At 25.2% G+C, this 25,501-nt stretch overlaps 5 protein-coding genes and 3 non-coding genes across 14 annotated transcripts in view; 4 read left to right on the top strand and 4 right to left on the bottom strand.

Annotated features, from left to right (window-relative positions):
* The first annotated feature begins 436 nt into the window (after positions 1–436).
* On the top strand, positions 437–5,136 carry Srp19 (signal recognition particle 19). Of its 2 annotated transcripts, none has more exons than XM_086910564.1 (3): positions 437–772; positions 3,583–3,649; positions 3,848–5,136. In XM_086910564.1, the coding sequence occupies exons 2-3, from the start codon at positions 3,603–3,605 to the stop codon at positions 4,239–4,241; spliced, it is 441 nt and encodes a 146-aa protein (XP_086766690.1). In that variant the 5' UTR covers positions 437–772; positions 3,583–3,602; the 3' UTR covers positions 4,242–5,136. The 2 variants fall into 2 exon arrangements, with proteins under 2 accessions (XP_086766690.1, XP_012345417.3); XM_012489963.3 differs by lacking the exon at positions 437–772 and adding an exon at positions 3,367–3,415.
* On the top strand, positions 3,342–3,413 carry TRNAP-CGG (transfer RNA proline (anticodon CGG)). Its single transcript has one exon. It is a non-coding gene; the product is annotated as a tRNA-Pro (tRNA).
* LOC100870236 (uncharacterized) lies at positions 4,641–5,535 on the bottom strand. The gene is given in 3 exon segments (XM_086911710.1): positions 4,641–4,826; positions 4,903–5,426; positions 5,502–5,535. Coding segments are annotated over 3 exon segments (666 nt in total). The 3' UTR covers positions 4,641–4,718.
* A 948-nt stretch (positions 5,536–6,483) lies between these two features.
* Positions 6,484–6,555, bottom strand: TRNAH-GUG (transfer RNA histidin (anticodon GUG)). Its single transcript has one exon. It is a non-coding gene; the product is annotated as a tRNA-His (tRNA).
* A 4,181-nt stretch (positions 6,556–10,736) lies between these two features.
* On the top strand, positions 10,737–12,974 carry ics (ras suppressor protein 1). Of its 2 annotated transcripts, none has more exons than XM_003696103.4 (8): positions 10,737–11,086; positions 11,450–11,500; positions 11,572–11,692; positions 11,768–11,886; positions 11,973–12,055; positions 12,141–12,255; positions 12,345–12,477; positions 12,551–12,974. In XM_003696103.4, the coding sequence occupies exons 1-8, from the start codon at positions 10,942–10,944 to the stop codon at positions 12,633–12,635; spliced, it is 852 nt and encodes a 283-aa protein (XP_003696151.2). In that variant the 5' UTR covers positions 10,737–10,941; the 3' UTR covers positions 12,636–12,974. The 2 variants fall into 2 exon arrangements, with proteins under 2 accessions (XP_003696151.2, XP_086766676.1); XM_086910550.1 differs by having other exon boundaries at positions 11,064–11,283.
* A 348-nt stretch (positions 12,975–13,322) lies between these two features.
* Positions 13,323–13,404, bottom strand: TRNAS-GCU (transfer RNA serine (anticodon GCU)). The gene has a single exon. It is a non-coding gene; the product is annotated as a tRNA-Ser (tRNA).
* Positions 13,405–14,278: 874 nt separating this feature from the next.
* LOC100864610 (tubulin alpha-1 chain) lies at positions 14,279–18,127 on the top strand. Its single transcript, XM_031917913.2, has 5 exons — positions 14,279–14,443; positions 14,863–15,079; positions 16,550–17,379; positions 17,556–17,719; positions 17,804–18,127. Exons 1-5 carry the CDS (start codon positions 14,441–14,443, stop codon positions 17,931–17,933), a joined length of 1,344 nt encoding a protein of 447 aa, XP_031773773.2. The 5' UTR covers positions 14,279–14,440; the 3' UTR covers positions 17,934–18,127.
* Positions 18,128–18,681: 554 nt separating this feature from the next.
* Positions 18,682–25,501, bottom strand: part of neur (E3 ubiquitin-protein ligase neur) — a 181,317-nt gene continuing 174,497 nt past the window's right edge. For all 5 annotated transcript variants that reach the window (XM_086910510.1, XM_003696105.4, XM_086910487.1 and 2 more), the window contains exon 4: positions 18,682–25,341. In XM_086910510.1, the coding sequence (XP_086766636.1) occupies positions 24,219–25,341 (1,123 nt within the window). In that variant the 3' untranslated portion in view covers positions 18,682–24,218. The remainder of the gene's footprint in view (positions 25,342–25,501) is intronic.

Raw genomic sequence — 25,501 nt, 5'->3', positions numbered from 1 at the left:
TGCGCGTGCCTGATTGTTGCAATTTCATCATCATAGAAATTAGCCTTAAAACCAGTGTTTTTTAGAAGAGAATGATAGTTTACATCTAAAGCTATTAAATTTGTTATAAAAGTGTTTATTAAATTTTACGTTAATTTATATAATTATATATAATAAATATATAAAATAATAGAACGCTTAATAATTTCATAGATATAACAATATAACAATATATAACAATAATATAACAATAAAACTAATAAATAATGTATCTGAAATATTTATACAATATAAACAAAGAATAGATATTATAATGATCATTGATCATTATATATGAAATTCTATTTTTTATCATATGTAAGAATTTATATGTATATATATATATATACATTATATATAGTATTTATGTATGGAATATTATTCAAAAAATGAATTGAATTCTATTGAATATATTAACAATATTATATTATATTAATATTATATTAACAAATATTTTCTTCTTATTAAATATAAATACTGAAAAAAATATGTTACATAATAATAAATCAAATAATAATAAATAATAATAAATAAATAAAAATAGTCTTAAATAATATAACATTTATATTTAAATATAGAAAAATATAAAAATGAATAAAAAAGACATGGTTTTTAAGTATATATATAATTAATATAATAAAAAATTAAAAAATTTTCATATCAAAATATTATTTCTTATTCAAGATTAATTATCAGTGATACAATTTTATTATAGGTTATCATTATAAATTTTCTATCGCGTGCAAGATTAAAGGTGAGAAATTAAAGTATGATAAAAACCATAATTAATATCGTATGATTTAGGAGTATGATTTTTTTTATCACAATTTCTTGCACTATCATTTAATGTAAACTATATAAACTACATATTGTATAAACTACATATATATATATATATATATATATATATATATATATCATCATATTAACTAAATTATACTGTTACATTTTATATATATATATATCATCATATTAACTAAATTATACTGTTACATTTTATATATATATATATATATATATATATATATATATCATCATATTAACTAAATTATACTGTTACATTTTATATAAATATAAAATAAATATTAACAAAATATCATATAATAAGAATATAATAATAAATAAATATCGAATAATATATAAATCATATATAATATCAATATAAATGAAATATTAATAATAAAATATCGAATTGAAATTGTTGAATAATGAATGAATATAAATGACTTATTTGAATGAATATTAATATTTTATTGTATGATATATTGTATATGTATATGTATACATATATTATATATGTAATTTGATTCTATTTACTTTGCAGGACAAATTGTGATATTTTCTTCGAATTGAGGATATTCCGATCTATGAATAAATAATTATAACAAATTAGGATTTAATTATGATTGAATTATGAATGAATATTATAAATTTTCATATTAATATTTTATTTTTTTATGATTTAATTGCGTAAAGGAAAAATTATAACGTTTTTTTCGAATTAAAAGCATTCTGATTTATAAATAGATAATTATATCGATTTAGGATCGAATAGATATCAAATGATATAGGAATGATTTCTTCATATTAATGTTTTATTTTATTATAATTTGATTGTGTGCTTACTTTAAGATAAGTTCTGCTTTTTTTTCGAATTGGGAATTGATATATAATGATGATGAACAGATATATTAAAAAAAAATTTATATTCTTTTTATTTAATTATAATAAAAACCTACTTGAACTATCAATAATATTGAATTTATGAAAACTTTTGTTTTGAATAATATTGAGTTTATAAAAACATTTCAAAATTGGTATATATATAATTTTTTTTTAAAAAAATTTGTATTATAATTTTTTTAAACATGCAAGTAATCGTGTTTCATATTTCAGAAGAAATAAAAAAATTAATTGATAATTTAATATTTTATAATTTTTTATATAAATTCTTTTTTTAATTTTTTATAAATTTTTTTTTATTAAAAAAAAATTCACTTTATTATTTTTTTTAATACAATATATAAATATAATAAAATATTATAAAATCATTCAATAAAAAATACATTTATTTAGAAATTATTAATAAATACACAATATCTATAGACAAATAGTCATATTTTTATGCAAAAAATTTAGAACATAATAATGGAAAGAAGTAATGTATAATGTAATTACAATTACTATAAATAATAAATAAATATTTTGAAAAATTTTTACTCTGGTTATTATATATTATTTTTATTACTTATTTTATATGATATAGGAATTGTTTTGAAAAAATTTTAGATTAGTTTCTTTGTTTTACTACAATTGTTTACATTATATGAATAGATTTTATGATATGTAAGAAATTTTTTTTCATATTATTATAATATTATATTGAAGAATATTTATTTATTTAATTGGTTTTCTTTGGAAATATTTAGAACATTTATAATCTAATTTTCTTTTTTCAACTCAATAGTAATAGATCAAGTTGCTATAAATGAAGGCTCGATTGAAACACATTCTGTATATAATGATTTTATTGTTTGCTATCTATGCGAAAGTAAACCATGCAGGTAAACCATGTGCACTTTCACCATTATACGTGATAATTGTTTATTAATCAGGTAATGGGTTCGTACAGTGAAAGTTGAAACTGATTGCAAAAACGCGCTTCTTTTTTTCAATACAATATGCAGTATTTTGAGTGTGTTTATTAATATTTACAATAATTTTATTAACGAAATGTGAGATATATTAAAAACTATTGATCAAAAATATTTTTTAAAAATTAACATCCTAGATATATTATTATGTTACAAATTTATATATTATTAAAACATTTTGTTTAATTTAAAAATTTAACAAGTCAAAAATAAGTTGGAATAAAATGAAAGTAATATTATAATATAATAATTATAAAATTAAATTTATAATGAATAATAATTTGATGAAAATTAAAACTATCTAGATCGCAGATCAAAATATAAAAAAAAATCGACTATTTTTAAATAAACAAATTCATTTGAATTCATTTCGATTTTAAATAATATTATAATATTTTGTATTTTATATGTATATTTTTATTTATTGATTATTAATAATTAACTTTAATTACAAATAATTAGAAAATATATTTATGTTGTATTTTACTAGAATAAATTAATAAATGAAATAGAAATATTATATGAAATCAAATAATATCAAAAATAATGAATTAATGTATTTTTATAGATGAATATTTATATAATTTTTAATATTTATTAATTACGTATTTATATTAATTAATTATATATTTTATTTATAATTTATATTTTAAAACGTAAATGTTACATGGCTCGTTGGTCTAGGGGTATGATTCTCGCTTCGGGTGCGAGAGGTCCCGGGTTCAAATCCCGGACGAGCCCAGCTGGTTTTAATTTTATTGCTTTTTTCTTGTCACTACTTTTTTTTACTGATTTTAATTATATCTTTATTATGTTAATATTATCATTATTTAATATTTTCTATTTGAAAATAATTTTTTTTATGATAATAAAATATTAAAGTAAAATTACATTATTGATTACTTTATAGAAGTCTCGATAATATCAAACATGGCGCTTGGATGGAATCCATCAAAGAAACACAGCGATCGTGAAAGGTAAGTTTGTTAAAAAATTAATATATTTATTGTACTGTTTACAATGTTCCGTATAAAGTTTTTTATTCATATAATTTAATAATTGTTTTTATGAAGTTACTTCTAACTGATTTATATATATATATATATGAATATATACTACATAACCTCTTTGACATAAAAATGACAGCACTACAATATATATTATTTTTATTATAGATGGATTTGTATTTATCCAGTTTATCTGAACAGCAAAAGAACATTAGCAGAAGGACGAAAACTTGCAAAAGATAAATGTGTTGAAAATCCAACACATCAAGAAATTCGTGATGTTTTGGTAGCAGCTGGTTTCAATGTAGGAGTAGAAAATAAATTACATCCACGAGAACGTAGCAAAGAATTGTTATATCGTGGACGCATCCGCGTACAATTAAAAAATGATGATGGTACTCCTGTAAAACCTGAATTTCCTACTAGAGATTCTGTTTTGGCTTATGTAGGTACCACTATTCCAAAATTAAAAACTCGCCAAGGAAAGCATTCAAGTGGTGAACAGTTTTCACAACCATCAAGTTCATCATCGAAGAAAGGAAAAGGAAAGGGAAGAAGGTGATAAAATGTGAAATAACAAATACTAAAAAAATTAAAACTTAAAAATATTTTTTATGTGTGTATTCTAATATTAAAATAAGAATTATTTTCATACAAGAAAGATTATATTATCTTCATATCATCTGGCAAACAGTTTTGAATTGAATATTGTCCATTTATATATATATATAAACATTTAATATAATTATTAATTAATAATATTAAAATTCCATATTTATATATATTTTTTAAAATTTTTAGCAAATTACTTTATTCGTTAATTTTTATTTGTTATTCTTATTTCAATTTTGATAGTGCTGTTCATATTTTTTTCTATTTTCTTTGATATTGAAAGATTATAATTTTGATTGTTTATTGTGAGGTATATATTTCACAATATAACCATTAGGATGAGGATGGGGTGCTGAAAGATGAGGTTCAATCATTTTTGATAATGGAATCTGTAAATTAAATATATATATTATAAAGTTACTAATTTTTAAAAATAATAACATATAAAAAAAATAATACATACGTTATTGTAGAAATTTTTAGGAGCTAATCCCACAATAGGAGTATGTTGTCCAAATGGATATATCAAAGTATTCTTAAGACTTTTTCTTTTTTTGGTACGTCCTTCTAATGCCTGAAAAATTAAATATAATAATATAATAATTAATTACAAAAATATATAAATTATATTGTATTATATGTTACTTATTTACTTTATTGATATTCCCAAGAAGTGGTCCATTTGGATGTAATATATTACGGAGTTCTGATCTAGCATGCATTAAATCATTTAATGGCAAACTAGCTGATTTCATCAAACTGCTAGGAATTTCATGTAATGCATTAATATGAGGATGTAAATTAGGATGTAACACAGAATGTAATAAATTATTCCCTAATAGTAACTGTGGTACTCTACTTAATGTATTTAAAGTTGGATGTAAAAGAGAATGTAAATTATGAGAATGTAATGTTGGTAGATGTGATGCTCCAACAATAGAATCAGATGAAGTTGTATTTAAATTTTGTTCATTCACAGATGAATCTATATTAGATTTGTTAGTTGAATTACTTATTTCATCTTCATTTTTTTCACTATCTGAATTGCAATTTCTTTCTCTCACAAAATGTGCATGTCCTTTTAATGGTCCTCCAGTAAGAAAATAATTTGCAACTTGATGAGCATCATCTGAAGATTATTAAATAAAATTTAAAAATTAATAGCATTATAAATATATTAATATATTATGAAATCATTAATAATCTTTACTTTTATTTTTCCTAAAATATCCAAATCTTACCATGTCTGAGATATCGACTAGATTCCGATATACCACGTGAATTTCGAATATGTTTAATCAATTCTTTAGAATTACTATTAGATTCTTTTAATTCCTTTTCATAATGTATTTTGTCATCTACATAAACAAATAATATATTATTTTTATATATAATTATATATAATTAAATATATAAATTATATTTATATATAATTGTAATATATAATTTAACATTTTTCTTATTCTTGTTAAATAGATTAGATATACAAAAATTTATATATGAAATATAATTTTAACTTTTTGTTTATTATGAATTTATATTACCTCTGTAATCATCATATGCATTAGGATGATTGAATGTTATTGAAGTAAATGATTGTAAATCATCAAATTTAACACAAGAAACATCACGTGTAAATAATAATATAATATAATATAAAATAAAAACTAATGGTATTAGTTTATAGTGCTCCATAATATATTTAAGATTTTACAAAATTAAATTGTAATAATGATAAAAATACTTTAAAACACGTACTTGCACTGAAATCTGACATGATTGTTCCTGAAATTTATTGACTTTACAAAAGAAAATTTGCTGACAATTTATGAACAAGTCTTTTTATTTATCATAACATGAATGTTTACTTTAATATGCATACACTGTAGAAATGACATCAGAAATTAAATTAAGCAATAATGTAATAATAATTTTTGTAACATGCATTTATACATACTTATTAATGAAATTTTTTTTATTTAATTTACTACTCTTTTCTCATTAATCATTATTTTATAATTCTTGTATCAATTTATATTTAAAAAAATATAATAAAGTACAAAAACTTTGGAATTAAAAAATTATGTCTATTTTATAAAATATTATATACATATAGTATATAGACGTTCTACAAAATATATCATTTTAAAAATAAGAAAAAAAAAATCCTTCCCGTGACAATGTTTTCACATTGCCGTGACCAGGATTCGAACCTGGGTTACTACGGCCACAACGTAGGGTCCTAACCACTAGACGATCACGGCTATCGAAGGTTATATTTATTGAACTTATTTTTCTATATATTAGACTTATATAATAAAATTAATATAACATATTTATTAAGATGAAAATATTAAAATATAACATAATATTTATATAATCAACAATTTTAGTAATTATTTAAAATAAGAGCTATTTCATTAATTGATGATCTTGAAGTATATTGTCAAGATCAATATTCTGAACTTTTTCTCATACGTATTAAAAAATAAAATTAAAACCATCGTATTAGACTTTAGTTTTATTCTAAATAATATTTTAAAAAATATATTCTTTATAATTCTTCTTTATATGTATGTAGTATATTATTTCCTACAATTACAAAAAATGGTAGAGATATTAATAAAAATTTATTTCTTATAAAAAAATATTAACTTATTTATATCGAAAAATGTTTAATTTAGAAAATATCATAACAAATTGAAGAAAGAAATTGTAAACTTATCATGTTAAAAAAGTAAAAAAAACATGAACAATAGAATTTTGTGTACCTTCTTTATCTTTCAAACTCCTAATTAAAAAATATCTCTTAAATTAAAAATTTTTCGATATACATACATATATTTGTAACATATGTATATTTGTAACTACAAATTTCATTTCATAATATAAAAATAATAAGTGTAAAATAAATAAATATATATAATAAAGAAAATATTATTTATATTGATATTTTTCCACTTCATTGATGATTCAGAAAAGATTAACAATATTGAATATTGTCAATAGATTTTCATAACAAATTAAAACTAAATTATCATCAAGTAATAGTTTATCATTTCTTTTTTGTTTTGTCATCAAATTTATGCTAAAAATCCTATTTTTATTATATTTCTACAGCAACAAATTTTATTATGTTTTTACTGCAATCAATTATAATAGAAATTGAAACAATTTCTGACAAATCTGCTTTTAGCATCACTTATATATATAGCATCCTTATAGGATCACTTATATTGCAATCATTATGCTAATAGATTTTGTTACGATAAATTTTGTATCAAATCTGTCTTTTTAATGATAAACTTTTGAAAAATATGCTGAAAATAAATATAACTGATTGAATCATTGCATTTAAAATTTATATAGTTGATAAAGTAAGATTCTTCTATTAATTTGACATAAAATGCTATTCTATTCGATTTCTGCCATCAATTTATAATTAGTTATATTATTATATATAATTTATTTTTAATATAAAACAATTTCTATCTTTAACAGAATGAATTATATTTCTGATGTCAATCTATTAACAGATATAACGAATCTTTTATATAAAATATGCTTTTCTGAAGACAAATATTGGCATTAAAATTTTGAAAAACTTGCTATTCGCAGATTTGATTAATTGGAAGATAAATAAGATAATAATTCAATATAAATAAAAAAACGTACATAATACAATAAATAATAATTGATATAAGTACATATTATAAAATGAAAATTTTTGTTTCAATTATTGTTTCCTCATAACTAGATTGCAAATTTTTATACATTTATACAAAAATCTATAGAATTCATGTGATATACAAAGAAAGCACAAAATTTTTAAAATATATTATGTATCATAGTATTTGAAGTATACGATATATCTTTATGTAAACTTCTTTTTTTTCAATTTTATTCGTAAAAATTGTATTTTGCGATTAAATAGTCTACTCATAATCATCAATACTTACAAATTATCCATTACTGCCATCATAGATATTAATTAACTTTAATAAAATTTCATATTGATATTATTGAGCATGGCAATTTTTTTAAAATTATTTCCAGCAGAAAAAAATTTTTTTTAAGATATAAATATATTATATTTTATAATAATAATCAATTAATAACAATAATTAATAGATTATTATTTGATTACGTCTATCCTCTTCAATTAGTATACCTGCTCAATGTAATCGCATAATTCTTTATAATAATTAAAATCTATAAGAAAATATCCTTAAAGATATAATAAATTTATTTAAAAAATTCTCTATTATTTGCTATCACATTTTGAGAAAGAATAAGGATATAAACAATTTACCTAATTTCTATTTGAATTTGGAGATTTATCTCTAGATTAATATAATTCATATGTACATATTTCATATGATTTCAGATTCTTCATGTAGAATATCATATTGTTTATGATTTTTTTTTATGTTCTGAAAAAAATATATAAAGTAAATTAATTATTTTTTTTGCATTATATATATATTTATTTATTTCTGATATATATGTTCATCTGTATATATATATGTTCATCTATGATGTTTATCTATGTATTTGCTGTGATGTGTAAATATGTGTATATATACTCACATAAAATTCATGTTTATATCCATTCTTACTATAAATTCTGCTAACATCTTTATATAATTTCTTTTGAAAAGAATTTTTATTCGAGAACATAGTTATTTAAATAATAATTATATAATTATATACTTCTTAATGACTACTTAAGCTAGAAATAATTCAGAAAATCTAATAACTTCTTATAATATATATATATAATAGTCAATGTTGAAATAGTGTAATATGTACTATGGAACAGTTCAGAAGTAATATAAATACTAAATATATTTTCGTAAATATCTCAAAAACTATAATAATGATTACAAAGTGTTGATATATTTATAAAACACATTTAAATATCAATCCTAGAGGTCAAAACAAAAGTTACTGTATATATATATAAATATCAATTCAATAAATATCAATTGTTTATATTAAGATATAAACAATTGAAATTTGCATTAGAGTAAGACAGCTTTATTTCTTTTTGTCACTTTATTTAACGCAAACTTATATCGTTTATAATTTAATAAATAAAGCTCAATAGATATTTTTATATTTTTATATAATTATATAAAAATTGTACTTTAATTTTGTATTTATTTTGATGTCTAGAATTGATTTTGTCTGAAAGTATTCCATGAATATATTAACATATAATATATGTACAATTGAAGATATAAAAAATATTTTGTTTTTTTTTGAAATCGATATTTCAAAGTATAAATCTTGAAGTTCTATAAAATATCATATCTATTTTAGATAGATCGTTTATGTTATTATTATTTTAATAAAATAAAATATGAAGAAAATAGCAAATTTTAATTGTAAAAATAAAAAAAATAACAAATTTAGAGAAAAAATGAAATATTGAACTATTGAAGACATTTTTTATTGATTTTAAATTTTTAATAAATTTTTTCTCAAATTTAGTGTATGATTTTTTTTTATAAATTATATTTTTTATAAATATGTTGAAGATTTTCCTAAAATGATATGATGATATTTTTTCTGGATGAATGATTTGAATGAATTGAACAAATTCATCATTGAACTTAACTTAATCTAATCTATGTTATATATATTTATTTTAGTTTAGTTTAGTTTATTACCATATTAATTTTATGTATATTTTTATATTTTTTTATAATTCCTAAAGTTTCAAGAGATAAGTATATTAAATTTCATAAATCGAATTAAATAAAATGAACGAAAAATGATTTATTTCTGAAAATATGATAACTTAAAAAAATAAATACATATAAAATTGATAAATACGTTATATTTTGGAAAATTTTAATATATCACCACCTTTTCAAATATATTTTCTTACGAAAAATCTTCAAAATTTTTTATTAATTTGAGATAACAAAGTGAGAATGTCAGATATTTCAATAAGAATTCTAATAAATAATTAATTACATATATATTAGTTTTTTGTTGAATTTAAATTTGAATTTAGTATTTACAATTCCGAAATAAATATATACAATTCATACTAAATTTAAATTCTATTATAGATCAATTACGATTATAATTTTAAAAATAATTGCGAATAATAATTGCGAATAATAATTCCGAAATAAATATATACAATTCTTACTAAATTTAAATTTTATTATAGATCAATTACGATTATAATTTTAAAAATAATTGATTATTATTATATTTAATTGTATTTTTCTATTGATTCTCTTGATGTTGTCTCATTCATTCTGAACCGATAATGTCGCATGTGACACAAGAATGGTAACGAATGTTATTTCGAACTATGTAACACGAAGATGCATTAGATGAAAGGTTTATTCGATATATAATTTGTAATTCTATTCATAATATTGTAAAGGATCAAATGGACTTCAAAATCTATATCCAAAAAATACATCGCATGTTTATTTTATATTTTGTCTGTGCACTATATTTTGATTCAAAATTCGTAATAAATGCGAGCGCCATCTGTTAGTGATCTATAATCACGATCTAACAGATAAAATAAAATGAAGTCAGTGAGTTGTGCGCTGTACTACAGAAGGTTGTGCGCATGTTTATTTAAAGCTTACTGACGTGTGTGTACAATTGCGCGCGCAATGAATCAGGCACCAGTGTCGTGTATTCCAGCCGGAAAGATGTCAAAGGCAAAGAAGGTGCTCGACGAGGCCCGCGAGATCCAGAATCCAGAGCTGGATCTCGCGGATAAGAGTATCTCAACATTCGAAGAGATGCCAGGATTACGTGAGTCCTCCATATTCTCGTGAGCTCTGTTCCGTTCGCCAAATTAGGCAACTTGTCTTGACTGGTTTTTTGGAGCGGATGAAAATTCGAGGCCATTTGTTGCTTACCCACGAAGTGGGCGTGTTCACGCATGCGCATAAAATTATTTTAAATAATTTGAAAAAAGATATTATTGTTAATATAAATTGTTTTTATATGTAATTACATTTTTAAATGCCTAAATTATGAATGTTAGCATCATTATTATTTATAATATTATTGACCACAATTATTTGAAAATTTGTTTGAATTATTTTAAAAAATTTTTTAATATTGTATAGATATCTTTATAGAGATTTTTAAAGATATCTTATTCTTTTTCAGTTAATATGATTAATATCACCAGGTTGACTTTAAGTCATAATAAAATTCAAGGTAAATTTATTAAATTTTTCTATATTTATATTATAAATTGTATTCTGTATTTAAATTATCTTTTCTTACAGCTGTACCACCAGGTCTTGCAAATCTAGTCAATTTGGAAATATTAAATCTATTTAATAATCATATTACTGAACTTCCAATTTCATTATCGCAAATGCCAAAGTTACGAATTCTTAATGTAGGGTAAGTTGTTTATGAATTATAATTAATTTGATAATTATAATTAATGTTACATCTTATTCAAATAAATTTTTATAGAATGAACAGATTAGATGTGCTTCCACGTGGATTTGGTGCATTTCCAGTATTAGAAGTTTTAGATTTAACATATAATAATCTAAGTGAGAAAAATTTACCTGGAAATTTTTTTATGATGGGTTAGTAATATATATTAAAATCATATTTATATAATATATTTTTAAAATCTAATATAATAAATTATAAATAATATGTTTTTTTACAGAAACTTTAAGAGCACTTTATTTAGCTGATAATGATTTTGAATATCTACCTCCTGAAATTGGACAATTAAAAAATTTACAAATTGTAAGTAATAAAATATTTTTATATTGAAATGTATTTTTACTTCTGTGCATATAATTTGTATATAAATATTTAATTTTTATTTTAGCTTGTACTAAGAGAAAATGATCTAGTCGAATTACCAAAAGAAATTGGAGAATTAACGCGATTAAGAGAATTACATATTCAAGGAAATCGATTGACAGTTCTACCTCCAGAAATAGGTATGTACTACCTATAGAAAATGAAATTAAATTTAAAAAATTTAAAAATTCTAAAGAAAGAAAAGAAAAATAAAAATTTAATATTTCAGGAAATTTGGATTTAGTAAGTAATAAAGCAGTATTTAGAATGGAATTTAATCCATGGGTTACACCAATTGGTGACCAGTTGCAAGTAGGCATATCTCATGTTATGGATTACATTCGTTCTGAAACATATAGATAGTAAGTTATATATACTTTTTTTTTAAATATATATCATAAAGATATTTTATAAATATCGATTATTTCTTTTCAGTGTATATAATCGACACCAAAGTGCTAAAGGACCTCCACCACCAATTGAAAACGACAAGAGTAAGAAAATATCCCGTGTTCGTTAAAACAGAACAGAAAATGTTTAACTAACATTTAAAGAATAGATCTGAACTAACATAATTTTTTCTAATTTACTCACTGCCAATAATTTGTAACATATTTGCAATCAAAATGGTGCCTTAACATAGAGATAAATCTCTGAATATAATATAAATTTATTATGCATTTGAATTTTTGAATTTTTCTATAATTATGATATGTAATGATATGACATATGTAAATTATATATTATATAATGTATTGTTATATGATTTAAATTTGACAGTTTAATATATAATATATAAGTACTATTTTTATAATAATTAATCAATTATTATATAATAAATTATATTTTAGAATAACAATTAGAAATTATTCACTTATAGAAATAGTAATTCCAGATCATATAATTTTTTAATTTCTATAATTTCTTGAATATTTCTTTTTTTTAAATTATATATTTAATTTATTTTCTTTTGGAGATTGCAAATAATTTATTTTTGTTTTCTGTAACTAACATATAAAAAACAATGCATATTTATTAGTCTGACAATAATTTTTTTCAAATATGTTTTACAAGTATTTATATACAGCAATATATATTTTTTTCATTATTATTTGTATCTAATAACTATGTAATTATAAATTTTAATTGTAAGTATTTGAAAAATGATAAATTAAATTCCATAAAATGATAAAAACAAAAAATAAATCGACGAGGATGGGATTCGAACCCACGCGTGCAGAGCACATTGGATTAGCAGTCCAACGCCTTAACCTCTCGGCCACCTCGTCCTACTTATACGTATTGAAAAAATGTCTTTACAACAGGGGTGATTACACCCTGTCGAAAAATTATACATCATTTAAGTAAGATTATAACTATAAAATATATATAACATATATATTCAATCAAACTTATAAAATCTTAAAACTACTTCTAATTTCACAAAAATAATATTGAAATAAAAATTAATATAATAATTTATTTATTTTGATATTTTGAAATTAATTGTTGAAATTAATTATTATTTGAAAAATATTCTATTGATCATAAGTGCAAAATATTATATTACTATTTGTATGAAAACATAATATAATATAGTACATATATATAATAATAATAAATATAAAATGTTAAGAATATGTAATGAGATGAGGAGAAAGAAATAAAAAAGTAAAATGGAATAAAATGTAAATAATAAAATTAATTTCAATAATATTTATTTTGTTATAATTATTGTTATAATTATTTTGTTATAAATAGGTAATGTGATACATTAATATATAAGTATATTATATATATAAATTAATAATATATTATTATATAATAAATAAATATTATTATTAAATGATATTATTAAATAATTATTTTATTATTTCTTAACTCCAACGAATTTCTAATTTTTCCAAATTTTTATTAATTCTATATATATTATTCTCTATATCTTCCTTATTTAGCGGTAAATGTTAATAGCTTAAAAAAATTTTAATTTAAAAAATATTAAAATTCTTGAGATTTATATAGAAAATTTAAAAAATTATGACAGATTAATTTTTTGAAAATTAAATTTTTAAAATTAAAAAATTGTTTTTATATTATATTAAATGTAGTTTATTCGAAATATAAAAATATAAATTAAATGTAATTTATTGAGCGATATTATATAAATTTTTAATGAAACTATCGTTTCTTAGCAACAGAAACAAAATTTTTTAACATGTGATTCATTCAATGTATCGTTGATTCAATTGAATTCGGACGTTCATCCTGTCAACATTTGTCTCACCTCATTTTTCATCGAAAACTTCTTTTGAATAATTCGCCACAATGGTAATTTAATTTATTTAATTTTATTATCTATATATAACTAATACTCAAAGAATAATTTATATAATAAAAATTTGAGATTTCAAAATCCTCCTAACTTATATAAAAGATTTACATTTACTATTATATTTATTATCAATTTAATTATATTTTTAATGATTTATTACGAAACATTAATAATTAATAATTACATAATTATAAGTTATACATCTATTATACATTAATAATTATATAAATAATATATGCGCTTATTAATAGCAATCAATAATGTTCAAAGATTATATTTAATAATTCAAAGAGGATGGATTTAATATGAATGATAGATTTAATATCAAAAAAATAAATATTTAATAAGATCAAGAAAAAATGAAATAAGATTAAGATAAAAATTAAGAAAATTAGCGTTAAAAATTATTTTTTAGCGTGAAGTACTGTCAGTTCATATTGGCCAAGGCGGCGTCCAAATGGGCAATGCTTGTTGGGAATTGTATTGTCTTGAACATGGCATACAACCTGATGGCATGCTTCCACCTACAAGTTGCTCCAGTGACGAAGGTTTTCAAACTTTCTTTAGCGAAACTGGTGGTGGGAAATATGTTCCACGAGCGGTATTTTTGGATCTCGAACCTACAGTCATTGGTACACCAATTTATATGAACTTTCATATAAAAATAATTGATTAATAATTTTATAGATGTGATAATTTGAATTTTAGTTATATAATAATTAATAATTAATATTATTCATAATTATATAAATAAAAAATCTATATATTTATTTAAATATTATATAATATTAATAGATTATATATTTTTTTATTTTTTATATAGAATATCATTGACAGATAATTCTTTGAAATAAATATAAAAACAACATAGAAACAAATACAAAAATATCAATTGAAACTTTTCTGTTAAGTTATAAGCAATTTATATTTGCAATAGATGAAGTGAAACAATGATATAACGGAGATCTCTATTTTATAAGAACAGAAATATGATTTTATTTCATTTCGTTTATTTCGTAAAGTTAAATTATTCATAAATTAATAAATAAGTTTCAATCAATATTTTTGTGTAATTTTTATTTTTTTTATCTTCTAGACATATATAAATTTTATATATATAACTGGCTTTTACATATATATATATATTATATATATGTGCATATATACACATATTATACATATATAAAATACAATCGAACCATATATAAGCAAACATATGATTTTTCATAAAAAAATTTAAAAAAACTATAGAATTAATTTTTTTCAGAAATTTAATTTTCGAGGTAATCAAATTTGAATATCTATTATATGTATCTATTATATATAATTATAGTTAAAACATGATAAATCGTTGCTTGATAATACATAATTTAAAATATATAAATTTTGAAGAAATTTTAAAAATTTACATTTTTGAAAGTATTATATAAACTTCATTAATTATTAATTAATTATTGTGATTTTTGATTTTATATGATAAAATAAAAATATAATATATTTATCTATATCTAAAAAAAAAAAATGCTTTATGAACTAAAAACTATATTATTTTATAAAAAAATTGGAACAGATCCAATTAAATTTCTTTGAGTTTGAATATCAAAATAATTGATTCGTTATACGCCTTTTCGTTTTACGATCAACTTTTCCGGAACGTATCTAAACCGTAAAGCGAGGTATGAGTGTATAAATCTAATTGTGTTATAATTATAGCATTGAAATAATGACTATTATTACGTTTATGAATAATGCTTATATGATATGAGTTATTAAATATGATTTATGAGTTATTAAATTCAAGAAAAAACAGAAAAGTATTTTTACGAATATATATCGATGAATCATAACTTAGTCTTAATTGCATACGGTATTGTATATAATAGATTTTTAAATTAAATTTCGGATGAAAAACATTTATTTTATAGATTTTTTTATTCGCCAAGAATAAAAAATCTCGTACTATATATATATATATATACATACATATAATTATATATATAATTGTTCAATAAATAGCTTTCATATTTTAATCATATACATTATTTTAAAAAGCAAGAAAAAAAATTTCAATCTTCGATGTTCATAATTATTTTTCTTTTCAGATGAAGTACGAACTGGAACTTATCATCAACTGTTCCATCCCGAACAACTAATTTCTGGTAAAGAAGATGCAGCAAACAATTATGCTCGAGGCCATTATACTCTAGGAAAAGAAATAATCGATCTAGTCCTTGACAGAATTCGGAAGATCGCCGACATGTGCACCGGTCTTCAAGGTTTCCTTATTTTCCACGCGTTTGGTGGTGGCACAGGTTCTGGATTCACCAGTTTATTAATGGAACGACTTTCTATGGATTATGGCAAAAAGGCCAAGCTTGAATTTGCAATTTATCCTTCTCCGCAAATTTCCACTGCAGTGGTAGAACCTTACAACGCCATCTTAACTACACATACAACTTTAGAACATTCAGATTGTGCTTTCCTCGTGGATAATGAAGCGATCTACGATATCTGCAGGAGAAACTTGGATATAGAAAGACCCACGTACACGAATTTAAATAGATTAATTGGTCAAATAGTATCTTCTATTACGGCTTCTTTGAGGTTCGATGGGGCATTGAACGTCGATTTAACCGAGTTTCAAACGAATTTAGTGCCGTATCCGAGGATTCATTTTCCTTTAGCTACTTATGCGCCCATTGTTTCGATCGAAAAAGCTTATCATGAACAACTGACAGTAATGGAGTTGACGTCGTCTTGTTTTGAACCAGCTATGCAAATGGTAAAATGTAATCCTCAAAGAGGAAAATATATGGCATGCTGTTTACTGTATAGAGGAGACGTGGTACCGAAAGATGTGAATGCATCCATCGCGACTATTAAAACAAAAAGGGCAATACAGTTTGTCGATTGGTGTCCTACTGGATTTAAGGTAGAGAGTGACAGATATTTTATTATGTATAACTATTTTATATTTTGTGCTTTATTATGTATAACTATTTTAAATATTTTTAGATTATTTAAAATTTTTTGTTAATTTAATGTACTGAAAATCTTACGTTAGAAAGAGTTAGCTTATGTTATTTTAAATTCATTATTTACTTTTAGGTAGGGATTAATTATCAACCACCGACAGTGGTACCTGGTGGTGATCTTGCTAAAGTACAACGAGCTATGGCAATGCTTGCAAATACTACTGCAATTGCCGAAGCATGGACAAGATTAAATAGAAAATTTGATTTGATGTTTGGGAAACGTGCATTTGTTCATTGGTAAATTTTCACTGATCAGAATGCGAAAAAGAGTGAATAAACAATTTTTTTTCAATATTTAATTTTTTCGATCATAAACTCTAGGTATGTGGCTGAAAGTATGGATGAAAGTGAATTTAACGAAGCCAGAGAAGATTTGGCTGCATTAGAAAAGGATTACGAAGAAGTAGGCATGGACTCGACAGACGCAGGCGAGGGTGAAGATGAAAATTAATCTCACACATCTAACATTTTTGACAGGAATGATTTAAATGAACGGCGAATTCATGTTTTGTACAAATTATATACTGTTTTTGATGGATTTTATTATTGATTTTATACATTGTTTTAATAGGTAGTTTTATTTTTAATGTACATATACACATTTTTAGAATTTTATTGTAAATAAAATTTTATATTTTTTTTAAAGTTCTGTTCTTTCATTAATGTATTTAAAAAAAAAAAGGTTTTAAATTTTAAATTTTAAAAACTTAAAAAATGTTTTTAACTTTTATTGCATATTTAAAAATATAAATATTCGATGTATTCGTAATTAACTTTTTCTTCAACAATTTTTAAAATTACTCTATAAAATATATCTTGAATTTTGAATTTTTAATCGGATTCATTATTAGATTTTAAAATTGTAATTATTAATTTCAACTTTTGATCATATTTTTTTAAATTTTTAATCTCTTACGCGCGTATATAAAATTTAACGGTAAAAGTATCAAAAATTTTATATGAATAACATGAATTAAAATCCGTAACCGATTATATATAAAAAAAAAAAGATACTTAAAATGTTCTTAACAACATACTTTTTATTAATATCGGTTAGGAGAAAACTAAATCGAAGGACTAAACGTTCTTTTGAATAATGGAAAAAGTTATGTCAAATAAAATAATTACTAAAAATACTAATTAATTTCAATCTTCATTTTAAAAGGATAAAAGAGGATAATAATTGTATTAAGATAAAATTCATAGATATTACAGGCTTTTTATTGTGTAGGACAGCACGCGGCTACACGAATTATATTACATATGTATAAATTCGTAATCGACAGCTTTACAGTTACAGAAAACTCTTATCGCACATAGAATCATCTTTCAATCTTGAGGGAAGGGAAAGGGTGACATATTTTCTTTTTTTATCCAAACTGCGATGTAACGGATAGTACACTCGGTGTAACATGATATGAAAACGCGCGCGCGCGCGTCTCGGATCGTTTCTGTTCCTGACAACATACGCTTTTAAATTTGCTCTTCGTGCGTATCTCGCCGAGTGATACAAAAAACTCATGATAATATTAATAATATTAATAATAATAATAATAATAATAAAAATAATAATATTAATATTAATATCAATAATAATAATAAAAATAATAGTAAAAATAAAGAAGAGTGTCCTCGCATGACAATCGAAAAAGGAAATTCCAACTTGTTGATTGAATATGTCTATTATGTAAAAAAAAAAAAAGTTATGTTTGTATGAAAAACAGTGAGAGATGGTTGGGTAAGGCATATGAGAAGAACCACAATAACGATGATGAAAATAAAAAACATCGATTGATCGGTACACCGATATATAAATGGTAATAAATGTCAACACGACGACAATGAAGCGATGGCATCAACGAGAACGTCTGTTCATTCAATCCTTAGAATAATAATTAATATGTATCTATAATATCTAGAATATCGTTCATCTATAAAAAAGTTACCATTGATCGTATATTTTGTAGGTTTACGTTCAATGGAACGGAATTTATTTTTCCTCATTTTATTTATTTATTTAATTTTTTTTTTTAATTTTTACTTTTGTAATTTTTTGATAATGTATGAAACGGAAAGAGCGAATATTGAACGCAGAGAACGACGTTTCGCTTTTGTCACTTTTCATCGAAGTCGAACGCGATTACGGCTATTATGATTCTATCGTAAATAGAGTATCCTAATAAAAAGATTCTCGTTACGCATGTTACGTGATTTTTTTATGTTTTGTTCGACACGCGCGATAATAATTAGCAAATTTTTTTCATTTAAAACTTTGTATTTTATAAAATTTCTGTTCATTCTCTCTCGCTTTTTCTCTATCTCTCACTCTCTATCTTTCTTTCTTTCATACATATTCAAATACACTTATACATAACCTTTCATAATCTTTTCTTATTCTCTCACTTTCTATCCCTTTCATACTCAATCGTTTTTTTTTTTTTTTAAAGATCGCCTCTTTCTCTCTTTAATTCAACAATTATCATCATCATTATCATCATCATTACCTCATCATTTCTTTTTTGGATTGGCAGGCGAGTTAAAGCTGCCGCTCGCTGGACTAGAGATTTCACTACTGCTTTATTGCGCATCCGTTGTCCGACACGACAATATTCTTCTTTCACTCTTTATGTCTCTATCTCTCTCTTTTCTTTCTCTCTGTCGCTTTGCTCTCGCATCTTCGGGAACGGCTAAGAACCGCAATCCCAATTGTTGTGATCTCTTTCTCTTCTCTCTCTATCTCTCCATACTATCATTATCTCTTACTTTCTCTTTCCAGCGAATGTTTATTTTTCGTTTTCTTTTCTTTTTTAAATATATTCTTATATTGAACACTTCTTTTCCATACGAACAAATTTGCATTCATGAACAATTTGTTTGCCAGGAGAAGAAATGTTTGACGCAAATCATTTTTTTTCGCCGGTACACATAGTGTGAAAATCGTTGAACGAGCAAGCACAGTTTAATTGAACACGTAGAAGATTGATGTGATAGGCAGTAAAGATTTTTTTGCTATATGATGCGTTTGTTTTATATGTAAAATCGTGAACAAAAAAATTGGAAATTAATTTTATTAGAAACGGCAATGATTTTTCATAATTTAAGAAAATAAAATTTGAATTTCAATTCTATAAAGATTAGAATAGTAAAATGGCAGTAGTGTTTTGAAGTGTTATGTAAAATTTATTTTTATGTAAGAATATTTAAGTATTTAAATATAAATATGTAATATTTTTATATTCTTAAAATATATTACATAGATATGTAATTCGCAGCAACTTAATATAATGTTACTTATTTCTTGAATCATAGTAATGTTTAATTATTGTCAATTCATTTTTAGGCATAAAGTATAATATGCAATTTTTTGTAATTTTATGTAATGTTGTAGATTGTAAAAAATTCAAATGAATAATTCATTTTCTATTCAATATAATTTTTAATTTCCATATAATTTCATCTTATTCAAACGCATCATAGAGATAATCTATCTCGCAACAATTATCGATTTCTTAAACCAAAAACGAAATCAAATCAAATCAAAATATATACACTGCATTGCTCGTTTCTTTATCCTCACAAATTTTTCAAATACTTCTATAATTGTGCGCTAGGCTCAACAGAGCGGAGCATCGATCACCAGAACGAATGATCGGGAGACGAACTTCTGGCCAGGGCGATCTCTGTCGATCGATAGGAGAAAGCTCAGACGAGCAACGCGAGTCAAATGACGCGAGATGCCGACTGTCGGTAAAATGTCTATAAGGCACGGCCTCGAGGATGCTCGTCTCTCATCGTCGTTAAGATTTTTTTTCTTTTTTTTCCTTTTTTTTTCTTTTTTTTTTTTTTTGCGTCTGATAGCCGGGTGGAAGAGAGAAACATCGCCGCTTTTGGCGAGTCTCGTTAACTGTACGAAAATAAAGCGATCTCACATGGGGAGGATGATCCTCTGTGATGTGCAACTGACCGTGCAATGAGATTATTGTTATCATTTCACGACCAATCAATATTTTGCCCTCATCAAAATAATGCAAACTCGTGGGGCAGTGATTACTCGTCCAGACAAATTACAATCGCAAAACATATCATATTCAAGACATTAAATAGTAATAAAATGATCGTACGAGACGCTACAAAATTCTATAAATTATTTTTAGTCCATAACAAGTGAGAAACTCAATTGCCGAGAGAGGTTAGGTTCATCATAATCAAAAGAATCATAGAAACTTAATTGTTCTATTATAGCGTTGGATTATAAGATTATTTTTAGGTATGGAGGATATAAAAGTTCGATAAACTAACGTCTGCTTGACTATTGAGCTTCTCAAATAATTTCCTTTTAGTCGTCAACACTGATAAAAGCCTCTAAACATTGATTCTTAAAACGCTACGCAATCTAATGTATAGTAACTTTGCTTGTACTTTTGTCGTTTCAATAAAGTTAGGAATATAACGCGGAGGTTTGCAGTTAAAGATATGTGTAACGTCTCGTTGGACCGCTTCCATAATTAATACTATATGAACAATTTTAGGCTTTTTTTGTTGCCTCGATTTTTTAACACTCGAAGTTTTCGAACCTGAACTATATCTTTTCGGAAATCTTCAATACTACATGTATATAATACAATTAATCCAATTTCGATTAAACTTCAGTATTAAAATTTTAATAAATATAAGATAATAAAGTTTGTTTCAAATGCAATATTTGGAGTTATATTTTTATACTTTTTAATGTTTTTCAAAATATCAAAAATTCTTTTCCAAAAAAACATAATTTACATTCGAAAACCTCAATCTCCACGATTAGACGTAATGCGTCAGTGTCATAGTCCAAATATAAATTTTGAACATCTTATTACGATCTGCGCATTGTAACTGTCGGAAACGAGTCTACGTTCATTTTTTGTGTAGCATTGGAGGCGCGCGAACTTGGTAGAAAAACGGTAACGCTAAATTCTAAAACGTATCAAAAACCATCGTCCTTTTAAGGCTGGTTGCATGGAGGAGGCTGCGTACGAGTTTGTTGAAAACGTACACAGGGCGGGGAGGAATCATGTCGCGTTGTTTCTTTGGTAATACGTACGACGTAATAGCGGTAATAGCAGTCGATTATACACACGCCACCACAGTTATGGTACCGTTCGAACCGCTAATAATGTCAAAGTTACACATACATATCCAAGCGTTATTGTCGAAAGTAACAAACGAGGAAAGGACACGCGCTCGCGCGTCTTTTTTCGCAAGCTCGAGGACACGATTATGACGCGGTCGTTCCAACTCTGCGAGAGCAAATTAAAAGACGAAGGAGGAAAATGAATAACATAAAACCCGGACAGGGGTATAAAAGCAACATAAATCTAACCTACGCACGCCCTAGGCGCCTGCTTTATCAATCACACGAGGCGTATTTTTTTTTTTTTTTAATCATTAAATAAAAGTCACGCTACGATATCGATCTCGACTAAAAGTTGGATACAAATGGCGATACTTTCGTCGATACGATGATTTATTCGCCTGCAGCGATAAAAAATAATGGTACTCGCCGAAATAGCTATCCTTATTTATAAGAATAACTTACGACTGTTGTCGTTGTTGAATCATGAAATACAATATTATTAATCATACAAATGAAAATAATAACTAAAGGCTGAGAATAGTAACAGCAGTAAGTTGTAATGATAATAACGGTAGCGATAATATTATATATATAATATCGATTGTGAAAATATCTAAGATTAATGTTACTCTCTTTCGTTCTTTCTTTCTTTCTTTCTTTCTTTCTGAACCTCCTCACTCATTCGTTTTTTTTCTATCTTTCATACGTTCACTCATTTCCTTTATTCTCTGTCAAGCTCGAAGGCATACACGCGTACACAGAATCTTTATGTCTCTCGTTTGAAACTGGTATACCGGTGTGCGGACAAAGTAAATAAAAGATTTAAGAGGCAATACTAAAAACCAAAATATAAATAAAATAAAATTTGATATGCAAAGATCTCGGTTGAAACTTTCTTTAATTTTTTAAGTTACAAGAAATATAATTTTTCACTAAATGAAGCGAAACAAAGATAGAATCGTTTCGCTTCATTTAGAGCATTAAGAGCAATCCAATTAAATTGTGAACAATTAAATTGCTCGTTCTTTAATAAATAAGCCTCAATTGATATTTTTGCATATCAACTTTCATTTTTGTTTCAGCGTTTAGAACCCTTTAAATTTTCCATCCACTCCGTGCGAACACCCTGTATATAGTTCAGCAATATAAATCTCATTGACATTACGAGGATAGCAAAACCGTCGACGAACCAGAATCTTTCCCGTCTTCACGATCCAACAAAGATATTCCATATGTTCTCGTCTTATATATCAATTCGATAGTAACAAACGTATTTTAAATCACTTCCTTCCATCATTTCTACATTTTTTTTTTTTCCCATTGTTTGCTAAAGTTCTAAGATCCTGAGAATCTCGTAACAATCAAACTACTCATCAACATAGGACCAAATCTGCGGAAGAATTAGCAGAAGAATAATTGGACGCTTCTACGCAAGTCCCTTTATCGAAGATATTATTTATCCTAAGCATAGTTTCTCCACGAGACGAGAACACCAAAACGATTGCGTACGATGAATTGTACGATGAAAACGGCGTTTGCTTGTTTCGAGAGGACGAGTTAACGCGAGTTGGCCAGGCATCAATCCCTGGAACCGTTCCTTTCGCGGACTGGCTGCGCCATCGTTCAGGATCTGTAGATTCGGATCACGTCCCTGATGGTCGCTCGACAAAGTGGGCAATGTCCGCCACCTTTGCCGCGCCACTGTTGGGTGGCGCAAGGATAGCACATACACATGTGGCCGCACATGTACAGCACACTGTCGATGCTTCTTTCATAGCAAACTGAACATTCGTTGGGCTGCCCAGGCGTAGGTTGGAGGCCCTCGCTCCATTGTTGCAGATGGGAGGACGCCTGAGAGATGAGGGTACCGTCCAGGCTCTGGTAATTCACTGGCTCCACGTAAGTGGAGGATCCTGTACTGGCCATAGTGCCTGTCAGAGGTGGCGAGGACTGTCTGGATGATCCAGGATGCAACGTTGACGCCGTGGATGCGGTGGCAGCTGTTGCTGGAAGATGAACGTGCTGGTTTCTGTGTCCGGCAGAGGCGTAAGTAGGTTGAGGAGTAGACGAGGACGGCGTGACGTAGCCTGTTTGAGGCGGAAGGTTCACCACGAGCACCGTGCCTCCGCCTATGGCTGGTTTAAACTGAACCATTTCCGAGAATCTGGACAGTTCTGTGGCCGCGTTACTGTGATTGCAGTGTTGCTGCTGCTGTTGTTGCTGCTGCTGTTGCTGTTGCAACACTGTCGCCGGCGAAGGATTGCTTTGGCGCTGTCTAGGTGGTGACGTAGGCCTCTCGGCAAGCATCCTGACTTGTTGCGTGCTGCCGTATACGTCGAAGAATGCCCACAATTGAAGACTTTGGTCCACGTGCATCACTACGTTCGGTGGCCCGCCATTTTTGCTCATTTGCACCTCTCCAAAGTGAGTCACTGTGAAGGCTATTTCGTCACCGGGTTGGGGACTCGACGCCACATGTTTGGAGACTACCCAATACTCTGGACGATCCAATAGGAGGTCGCTGTCGTCCGGCAGGTCCTCTGGAGTGAGTCGAGCCGGATCGCAGGATGTCAGGCCTAGAGCGAGGGCGCCAACGTACATCGGTTCCGTGGCTAGGATCTGAACGACCAATCGTTCGCCTAGTAGCAGTGGTTGGCTTGTGAACGCATAGCCATGGCAGAATTCCGTGTCGGTCCTTGTCGCCACGCATTGTTGGTTACTGAAACGAATGTTTCTGCCTCGAGTTCTGAAAAAAAATGAAGAAATGGGAAAACAATTAGAGAATCGTTTAATTTATAGAATTGAAAATAAGAATATTGAAAATGTAATAGTCAATAGATCGTAAGTTCTAAGTTTAAGTTTTAATTTATTTTTTCTATATTTCAATATTTAAATTCTAAAAAAAA

This window comes from Apis florea, unplaced genomic scaffold (genome assembly GCF_048593485.1).
Source record: "Apis florea isolate Af1SG1 unplaced genomic scaffold, ASM4859348v1 contig_1789_pilon, whole genome shotgun sequence".
NCBI lineage: Eukaryota > Metazoa > Arthropoda > Insecta > Hymenoptera > Apidae > Apis > Apis florea.
This window is presented reverse-complemented; position numbering and strand designations above follow the sequence as displayed.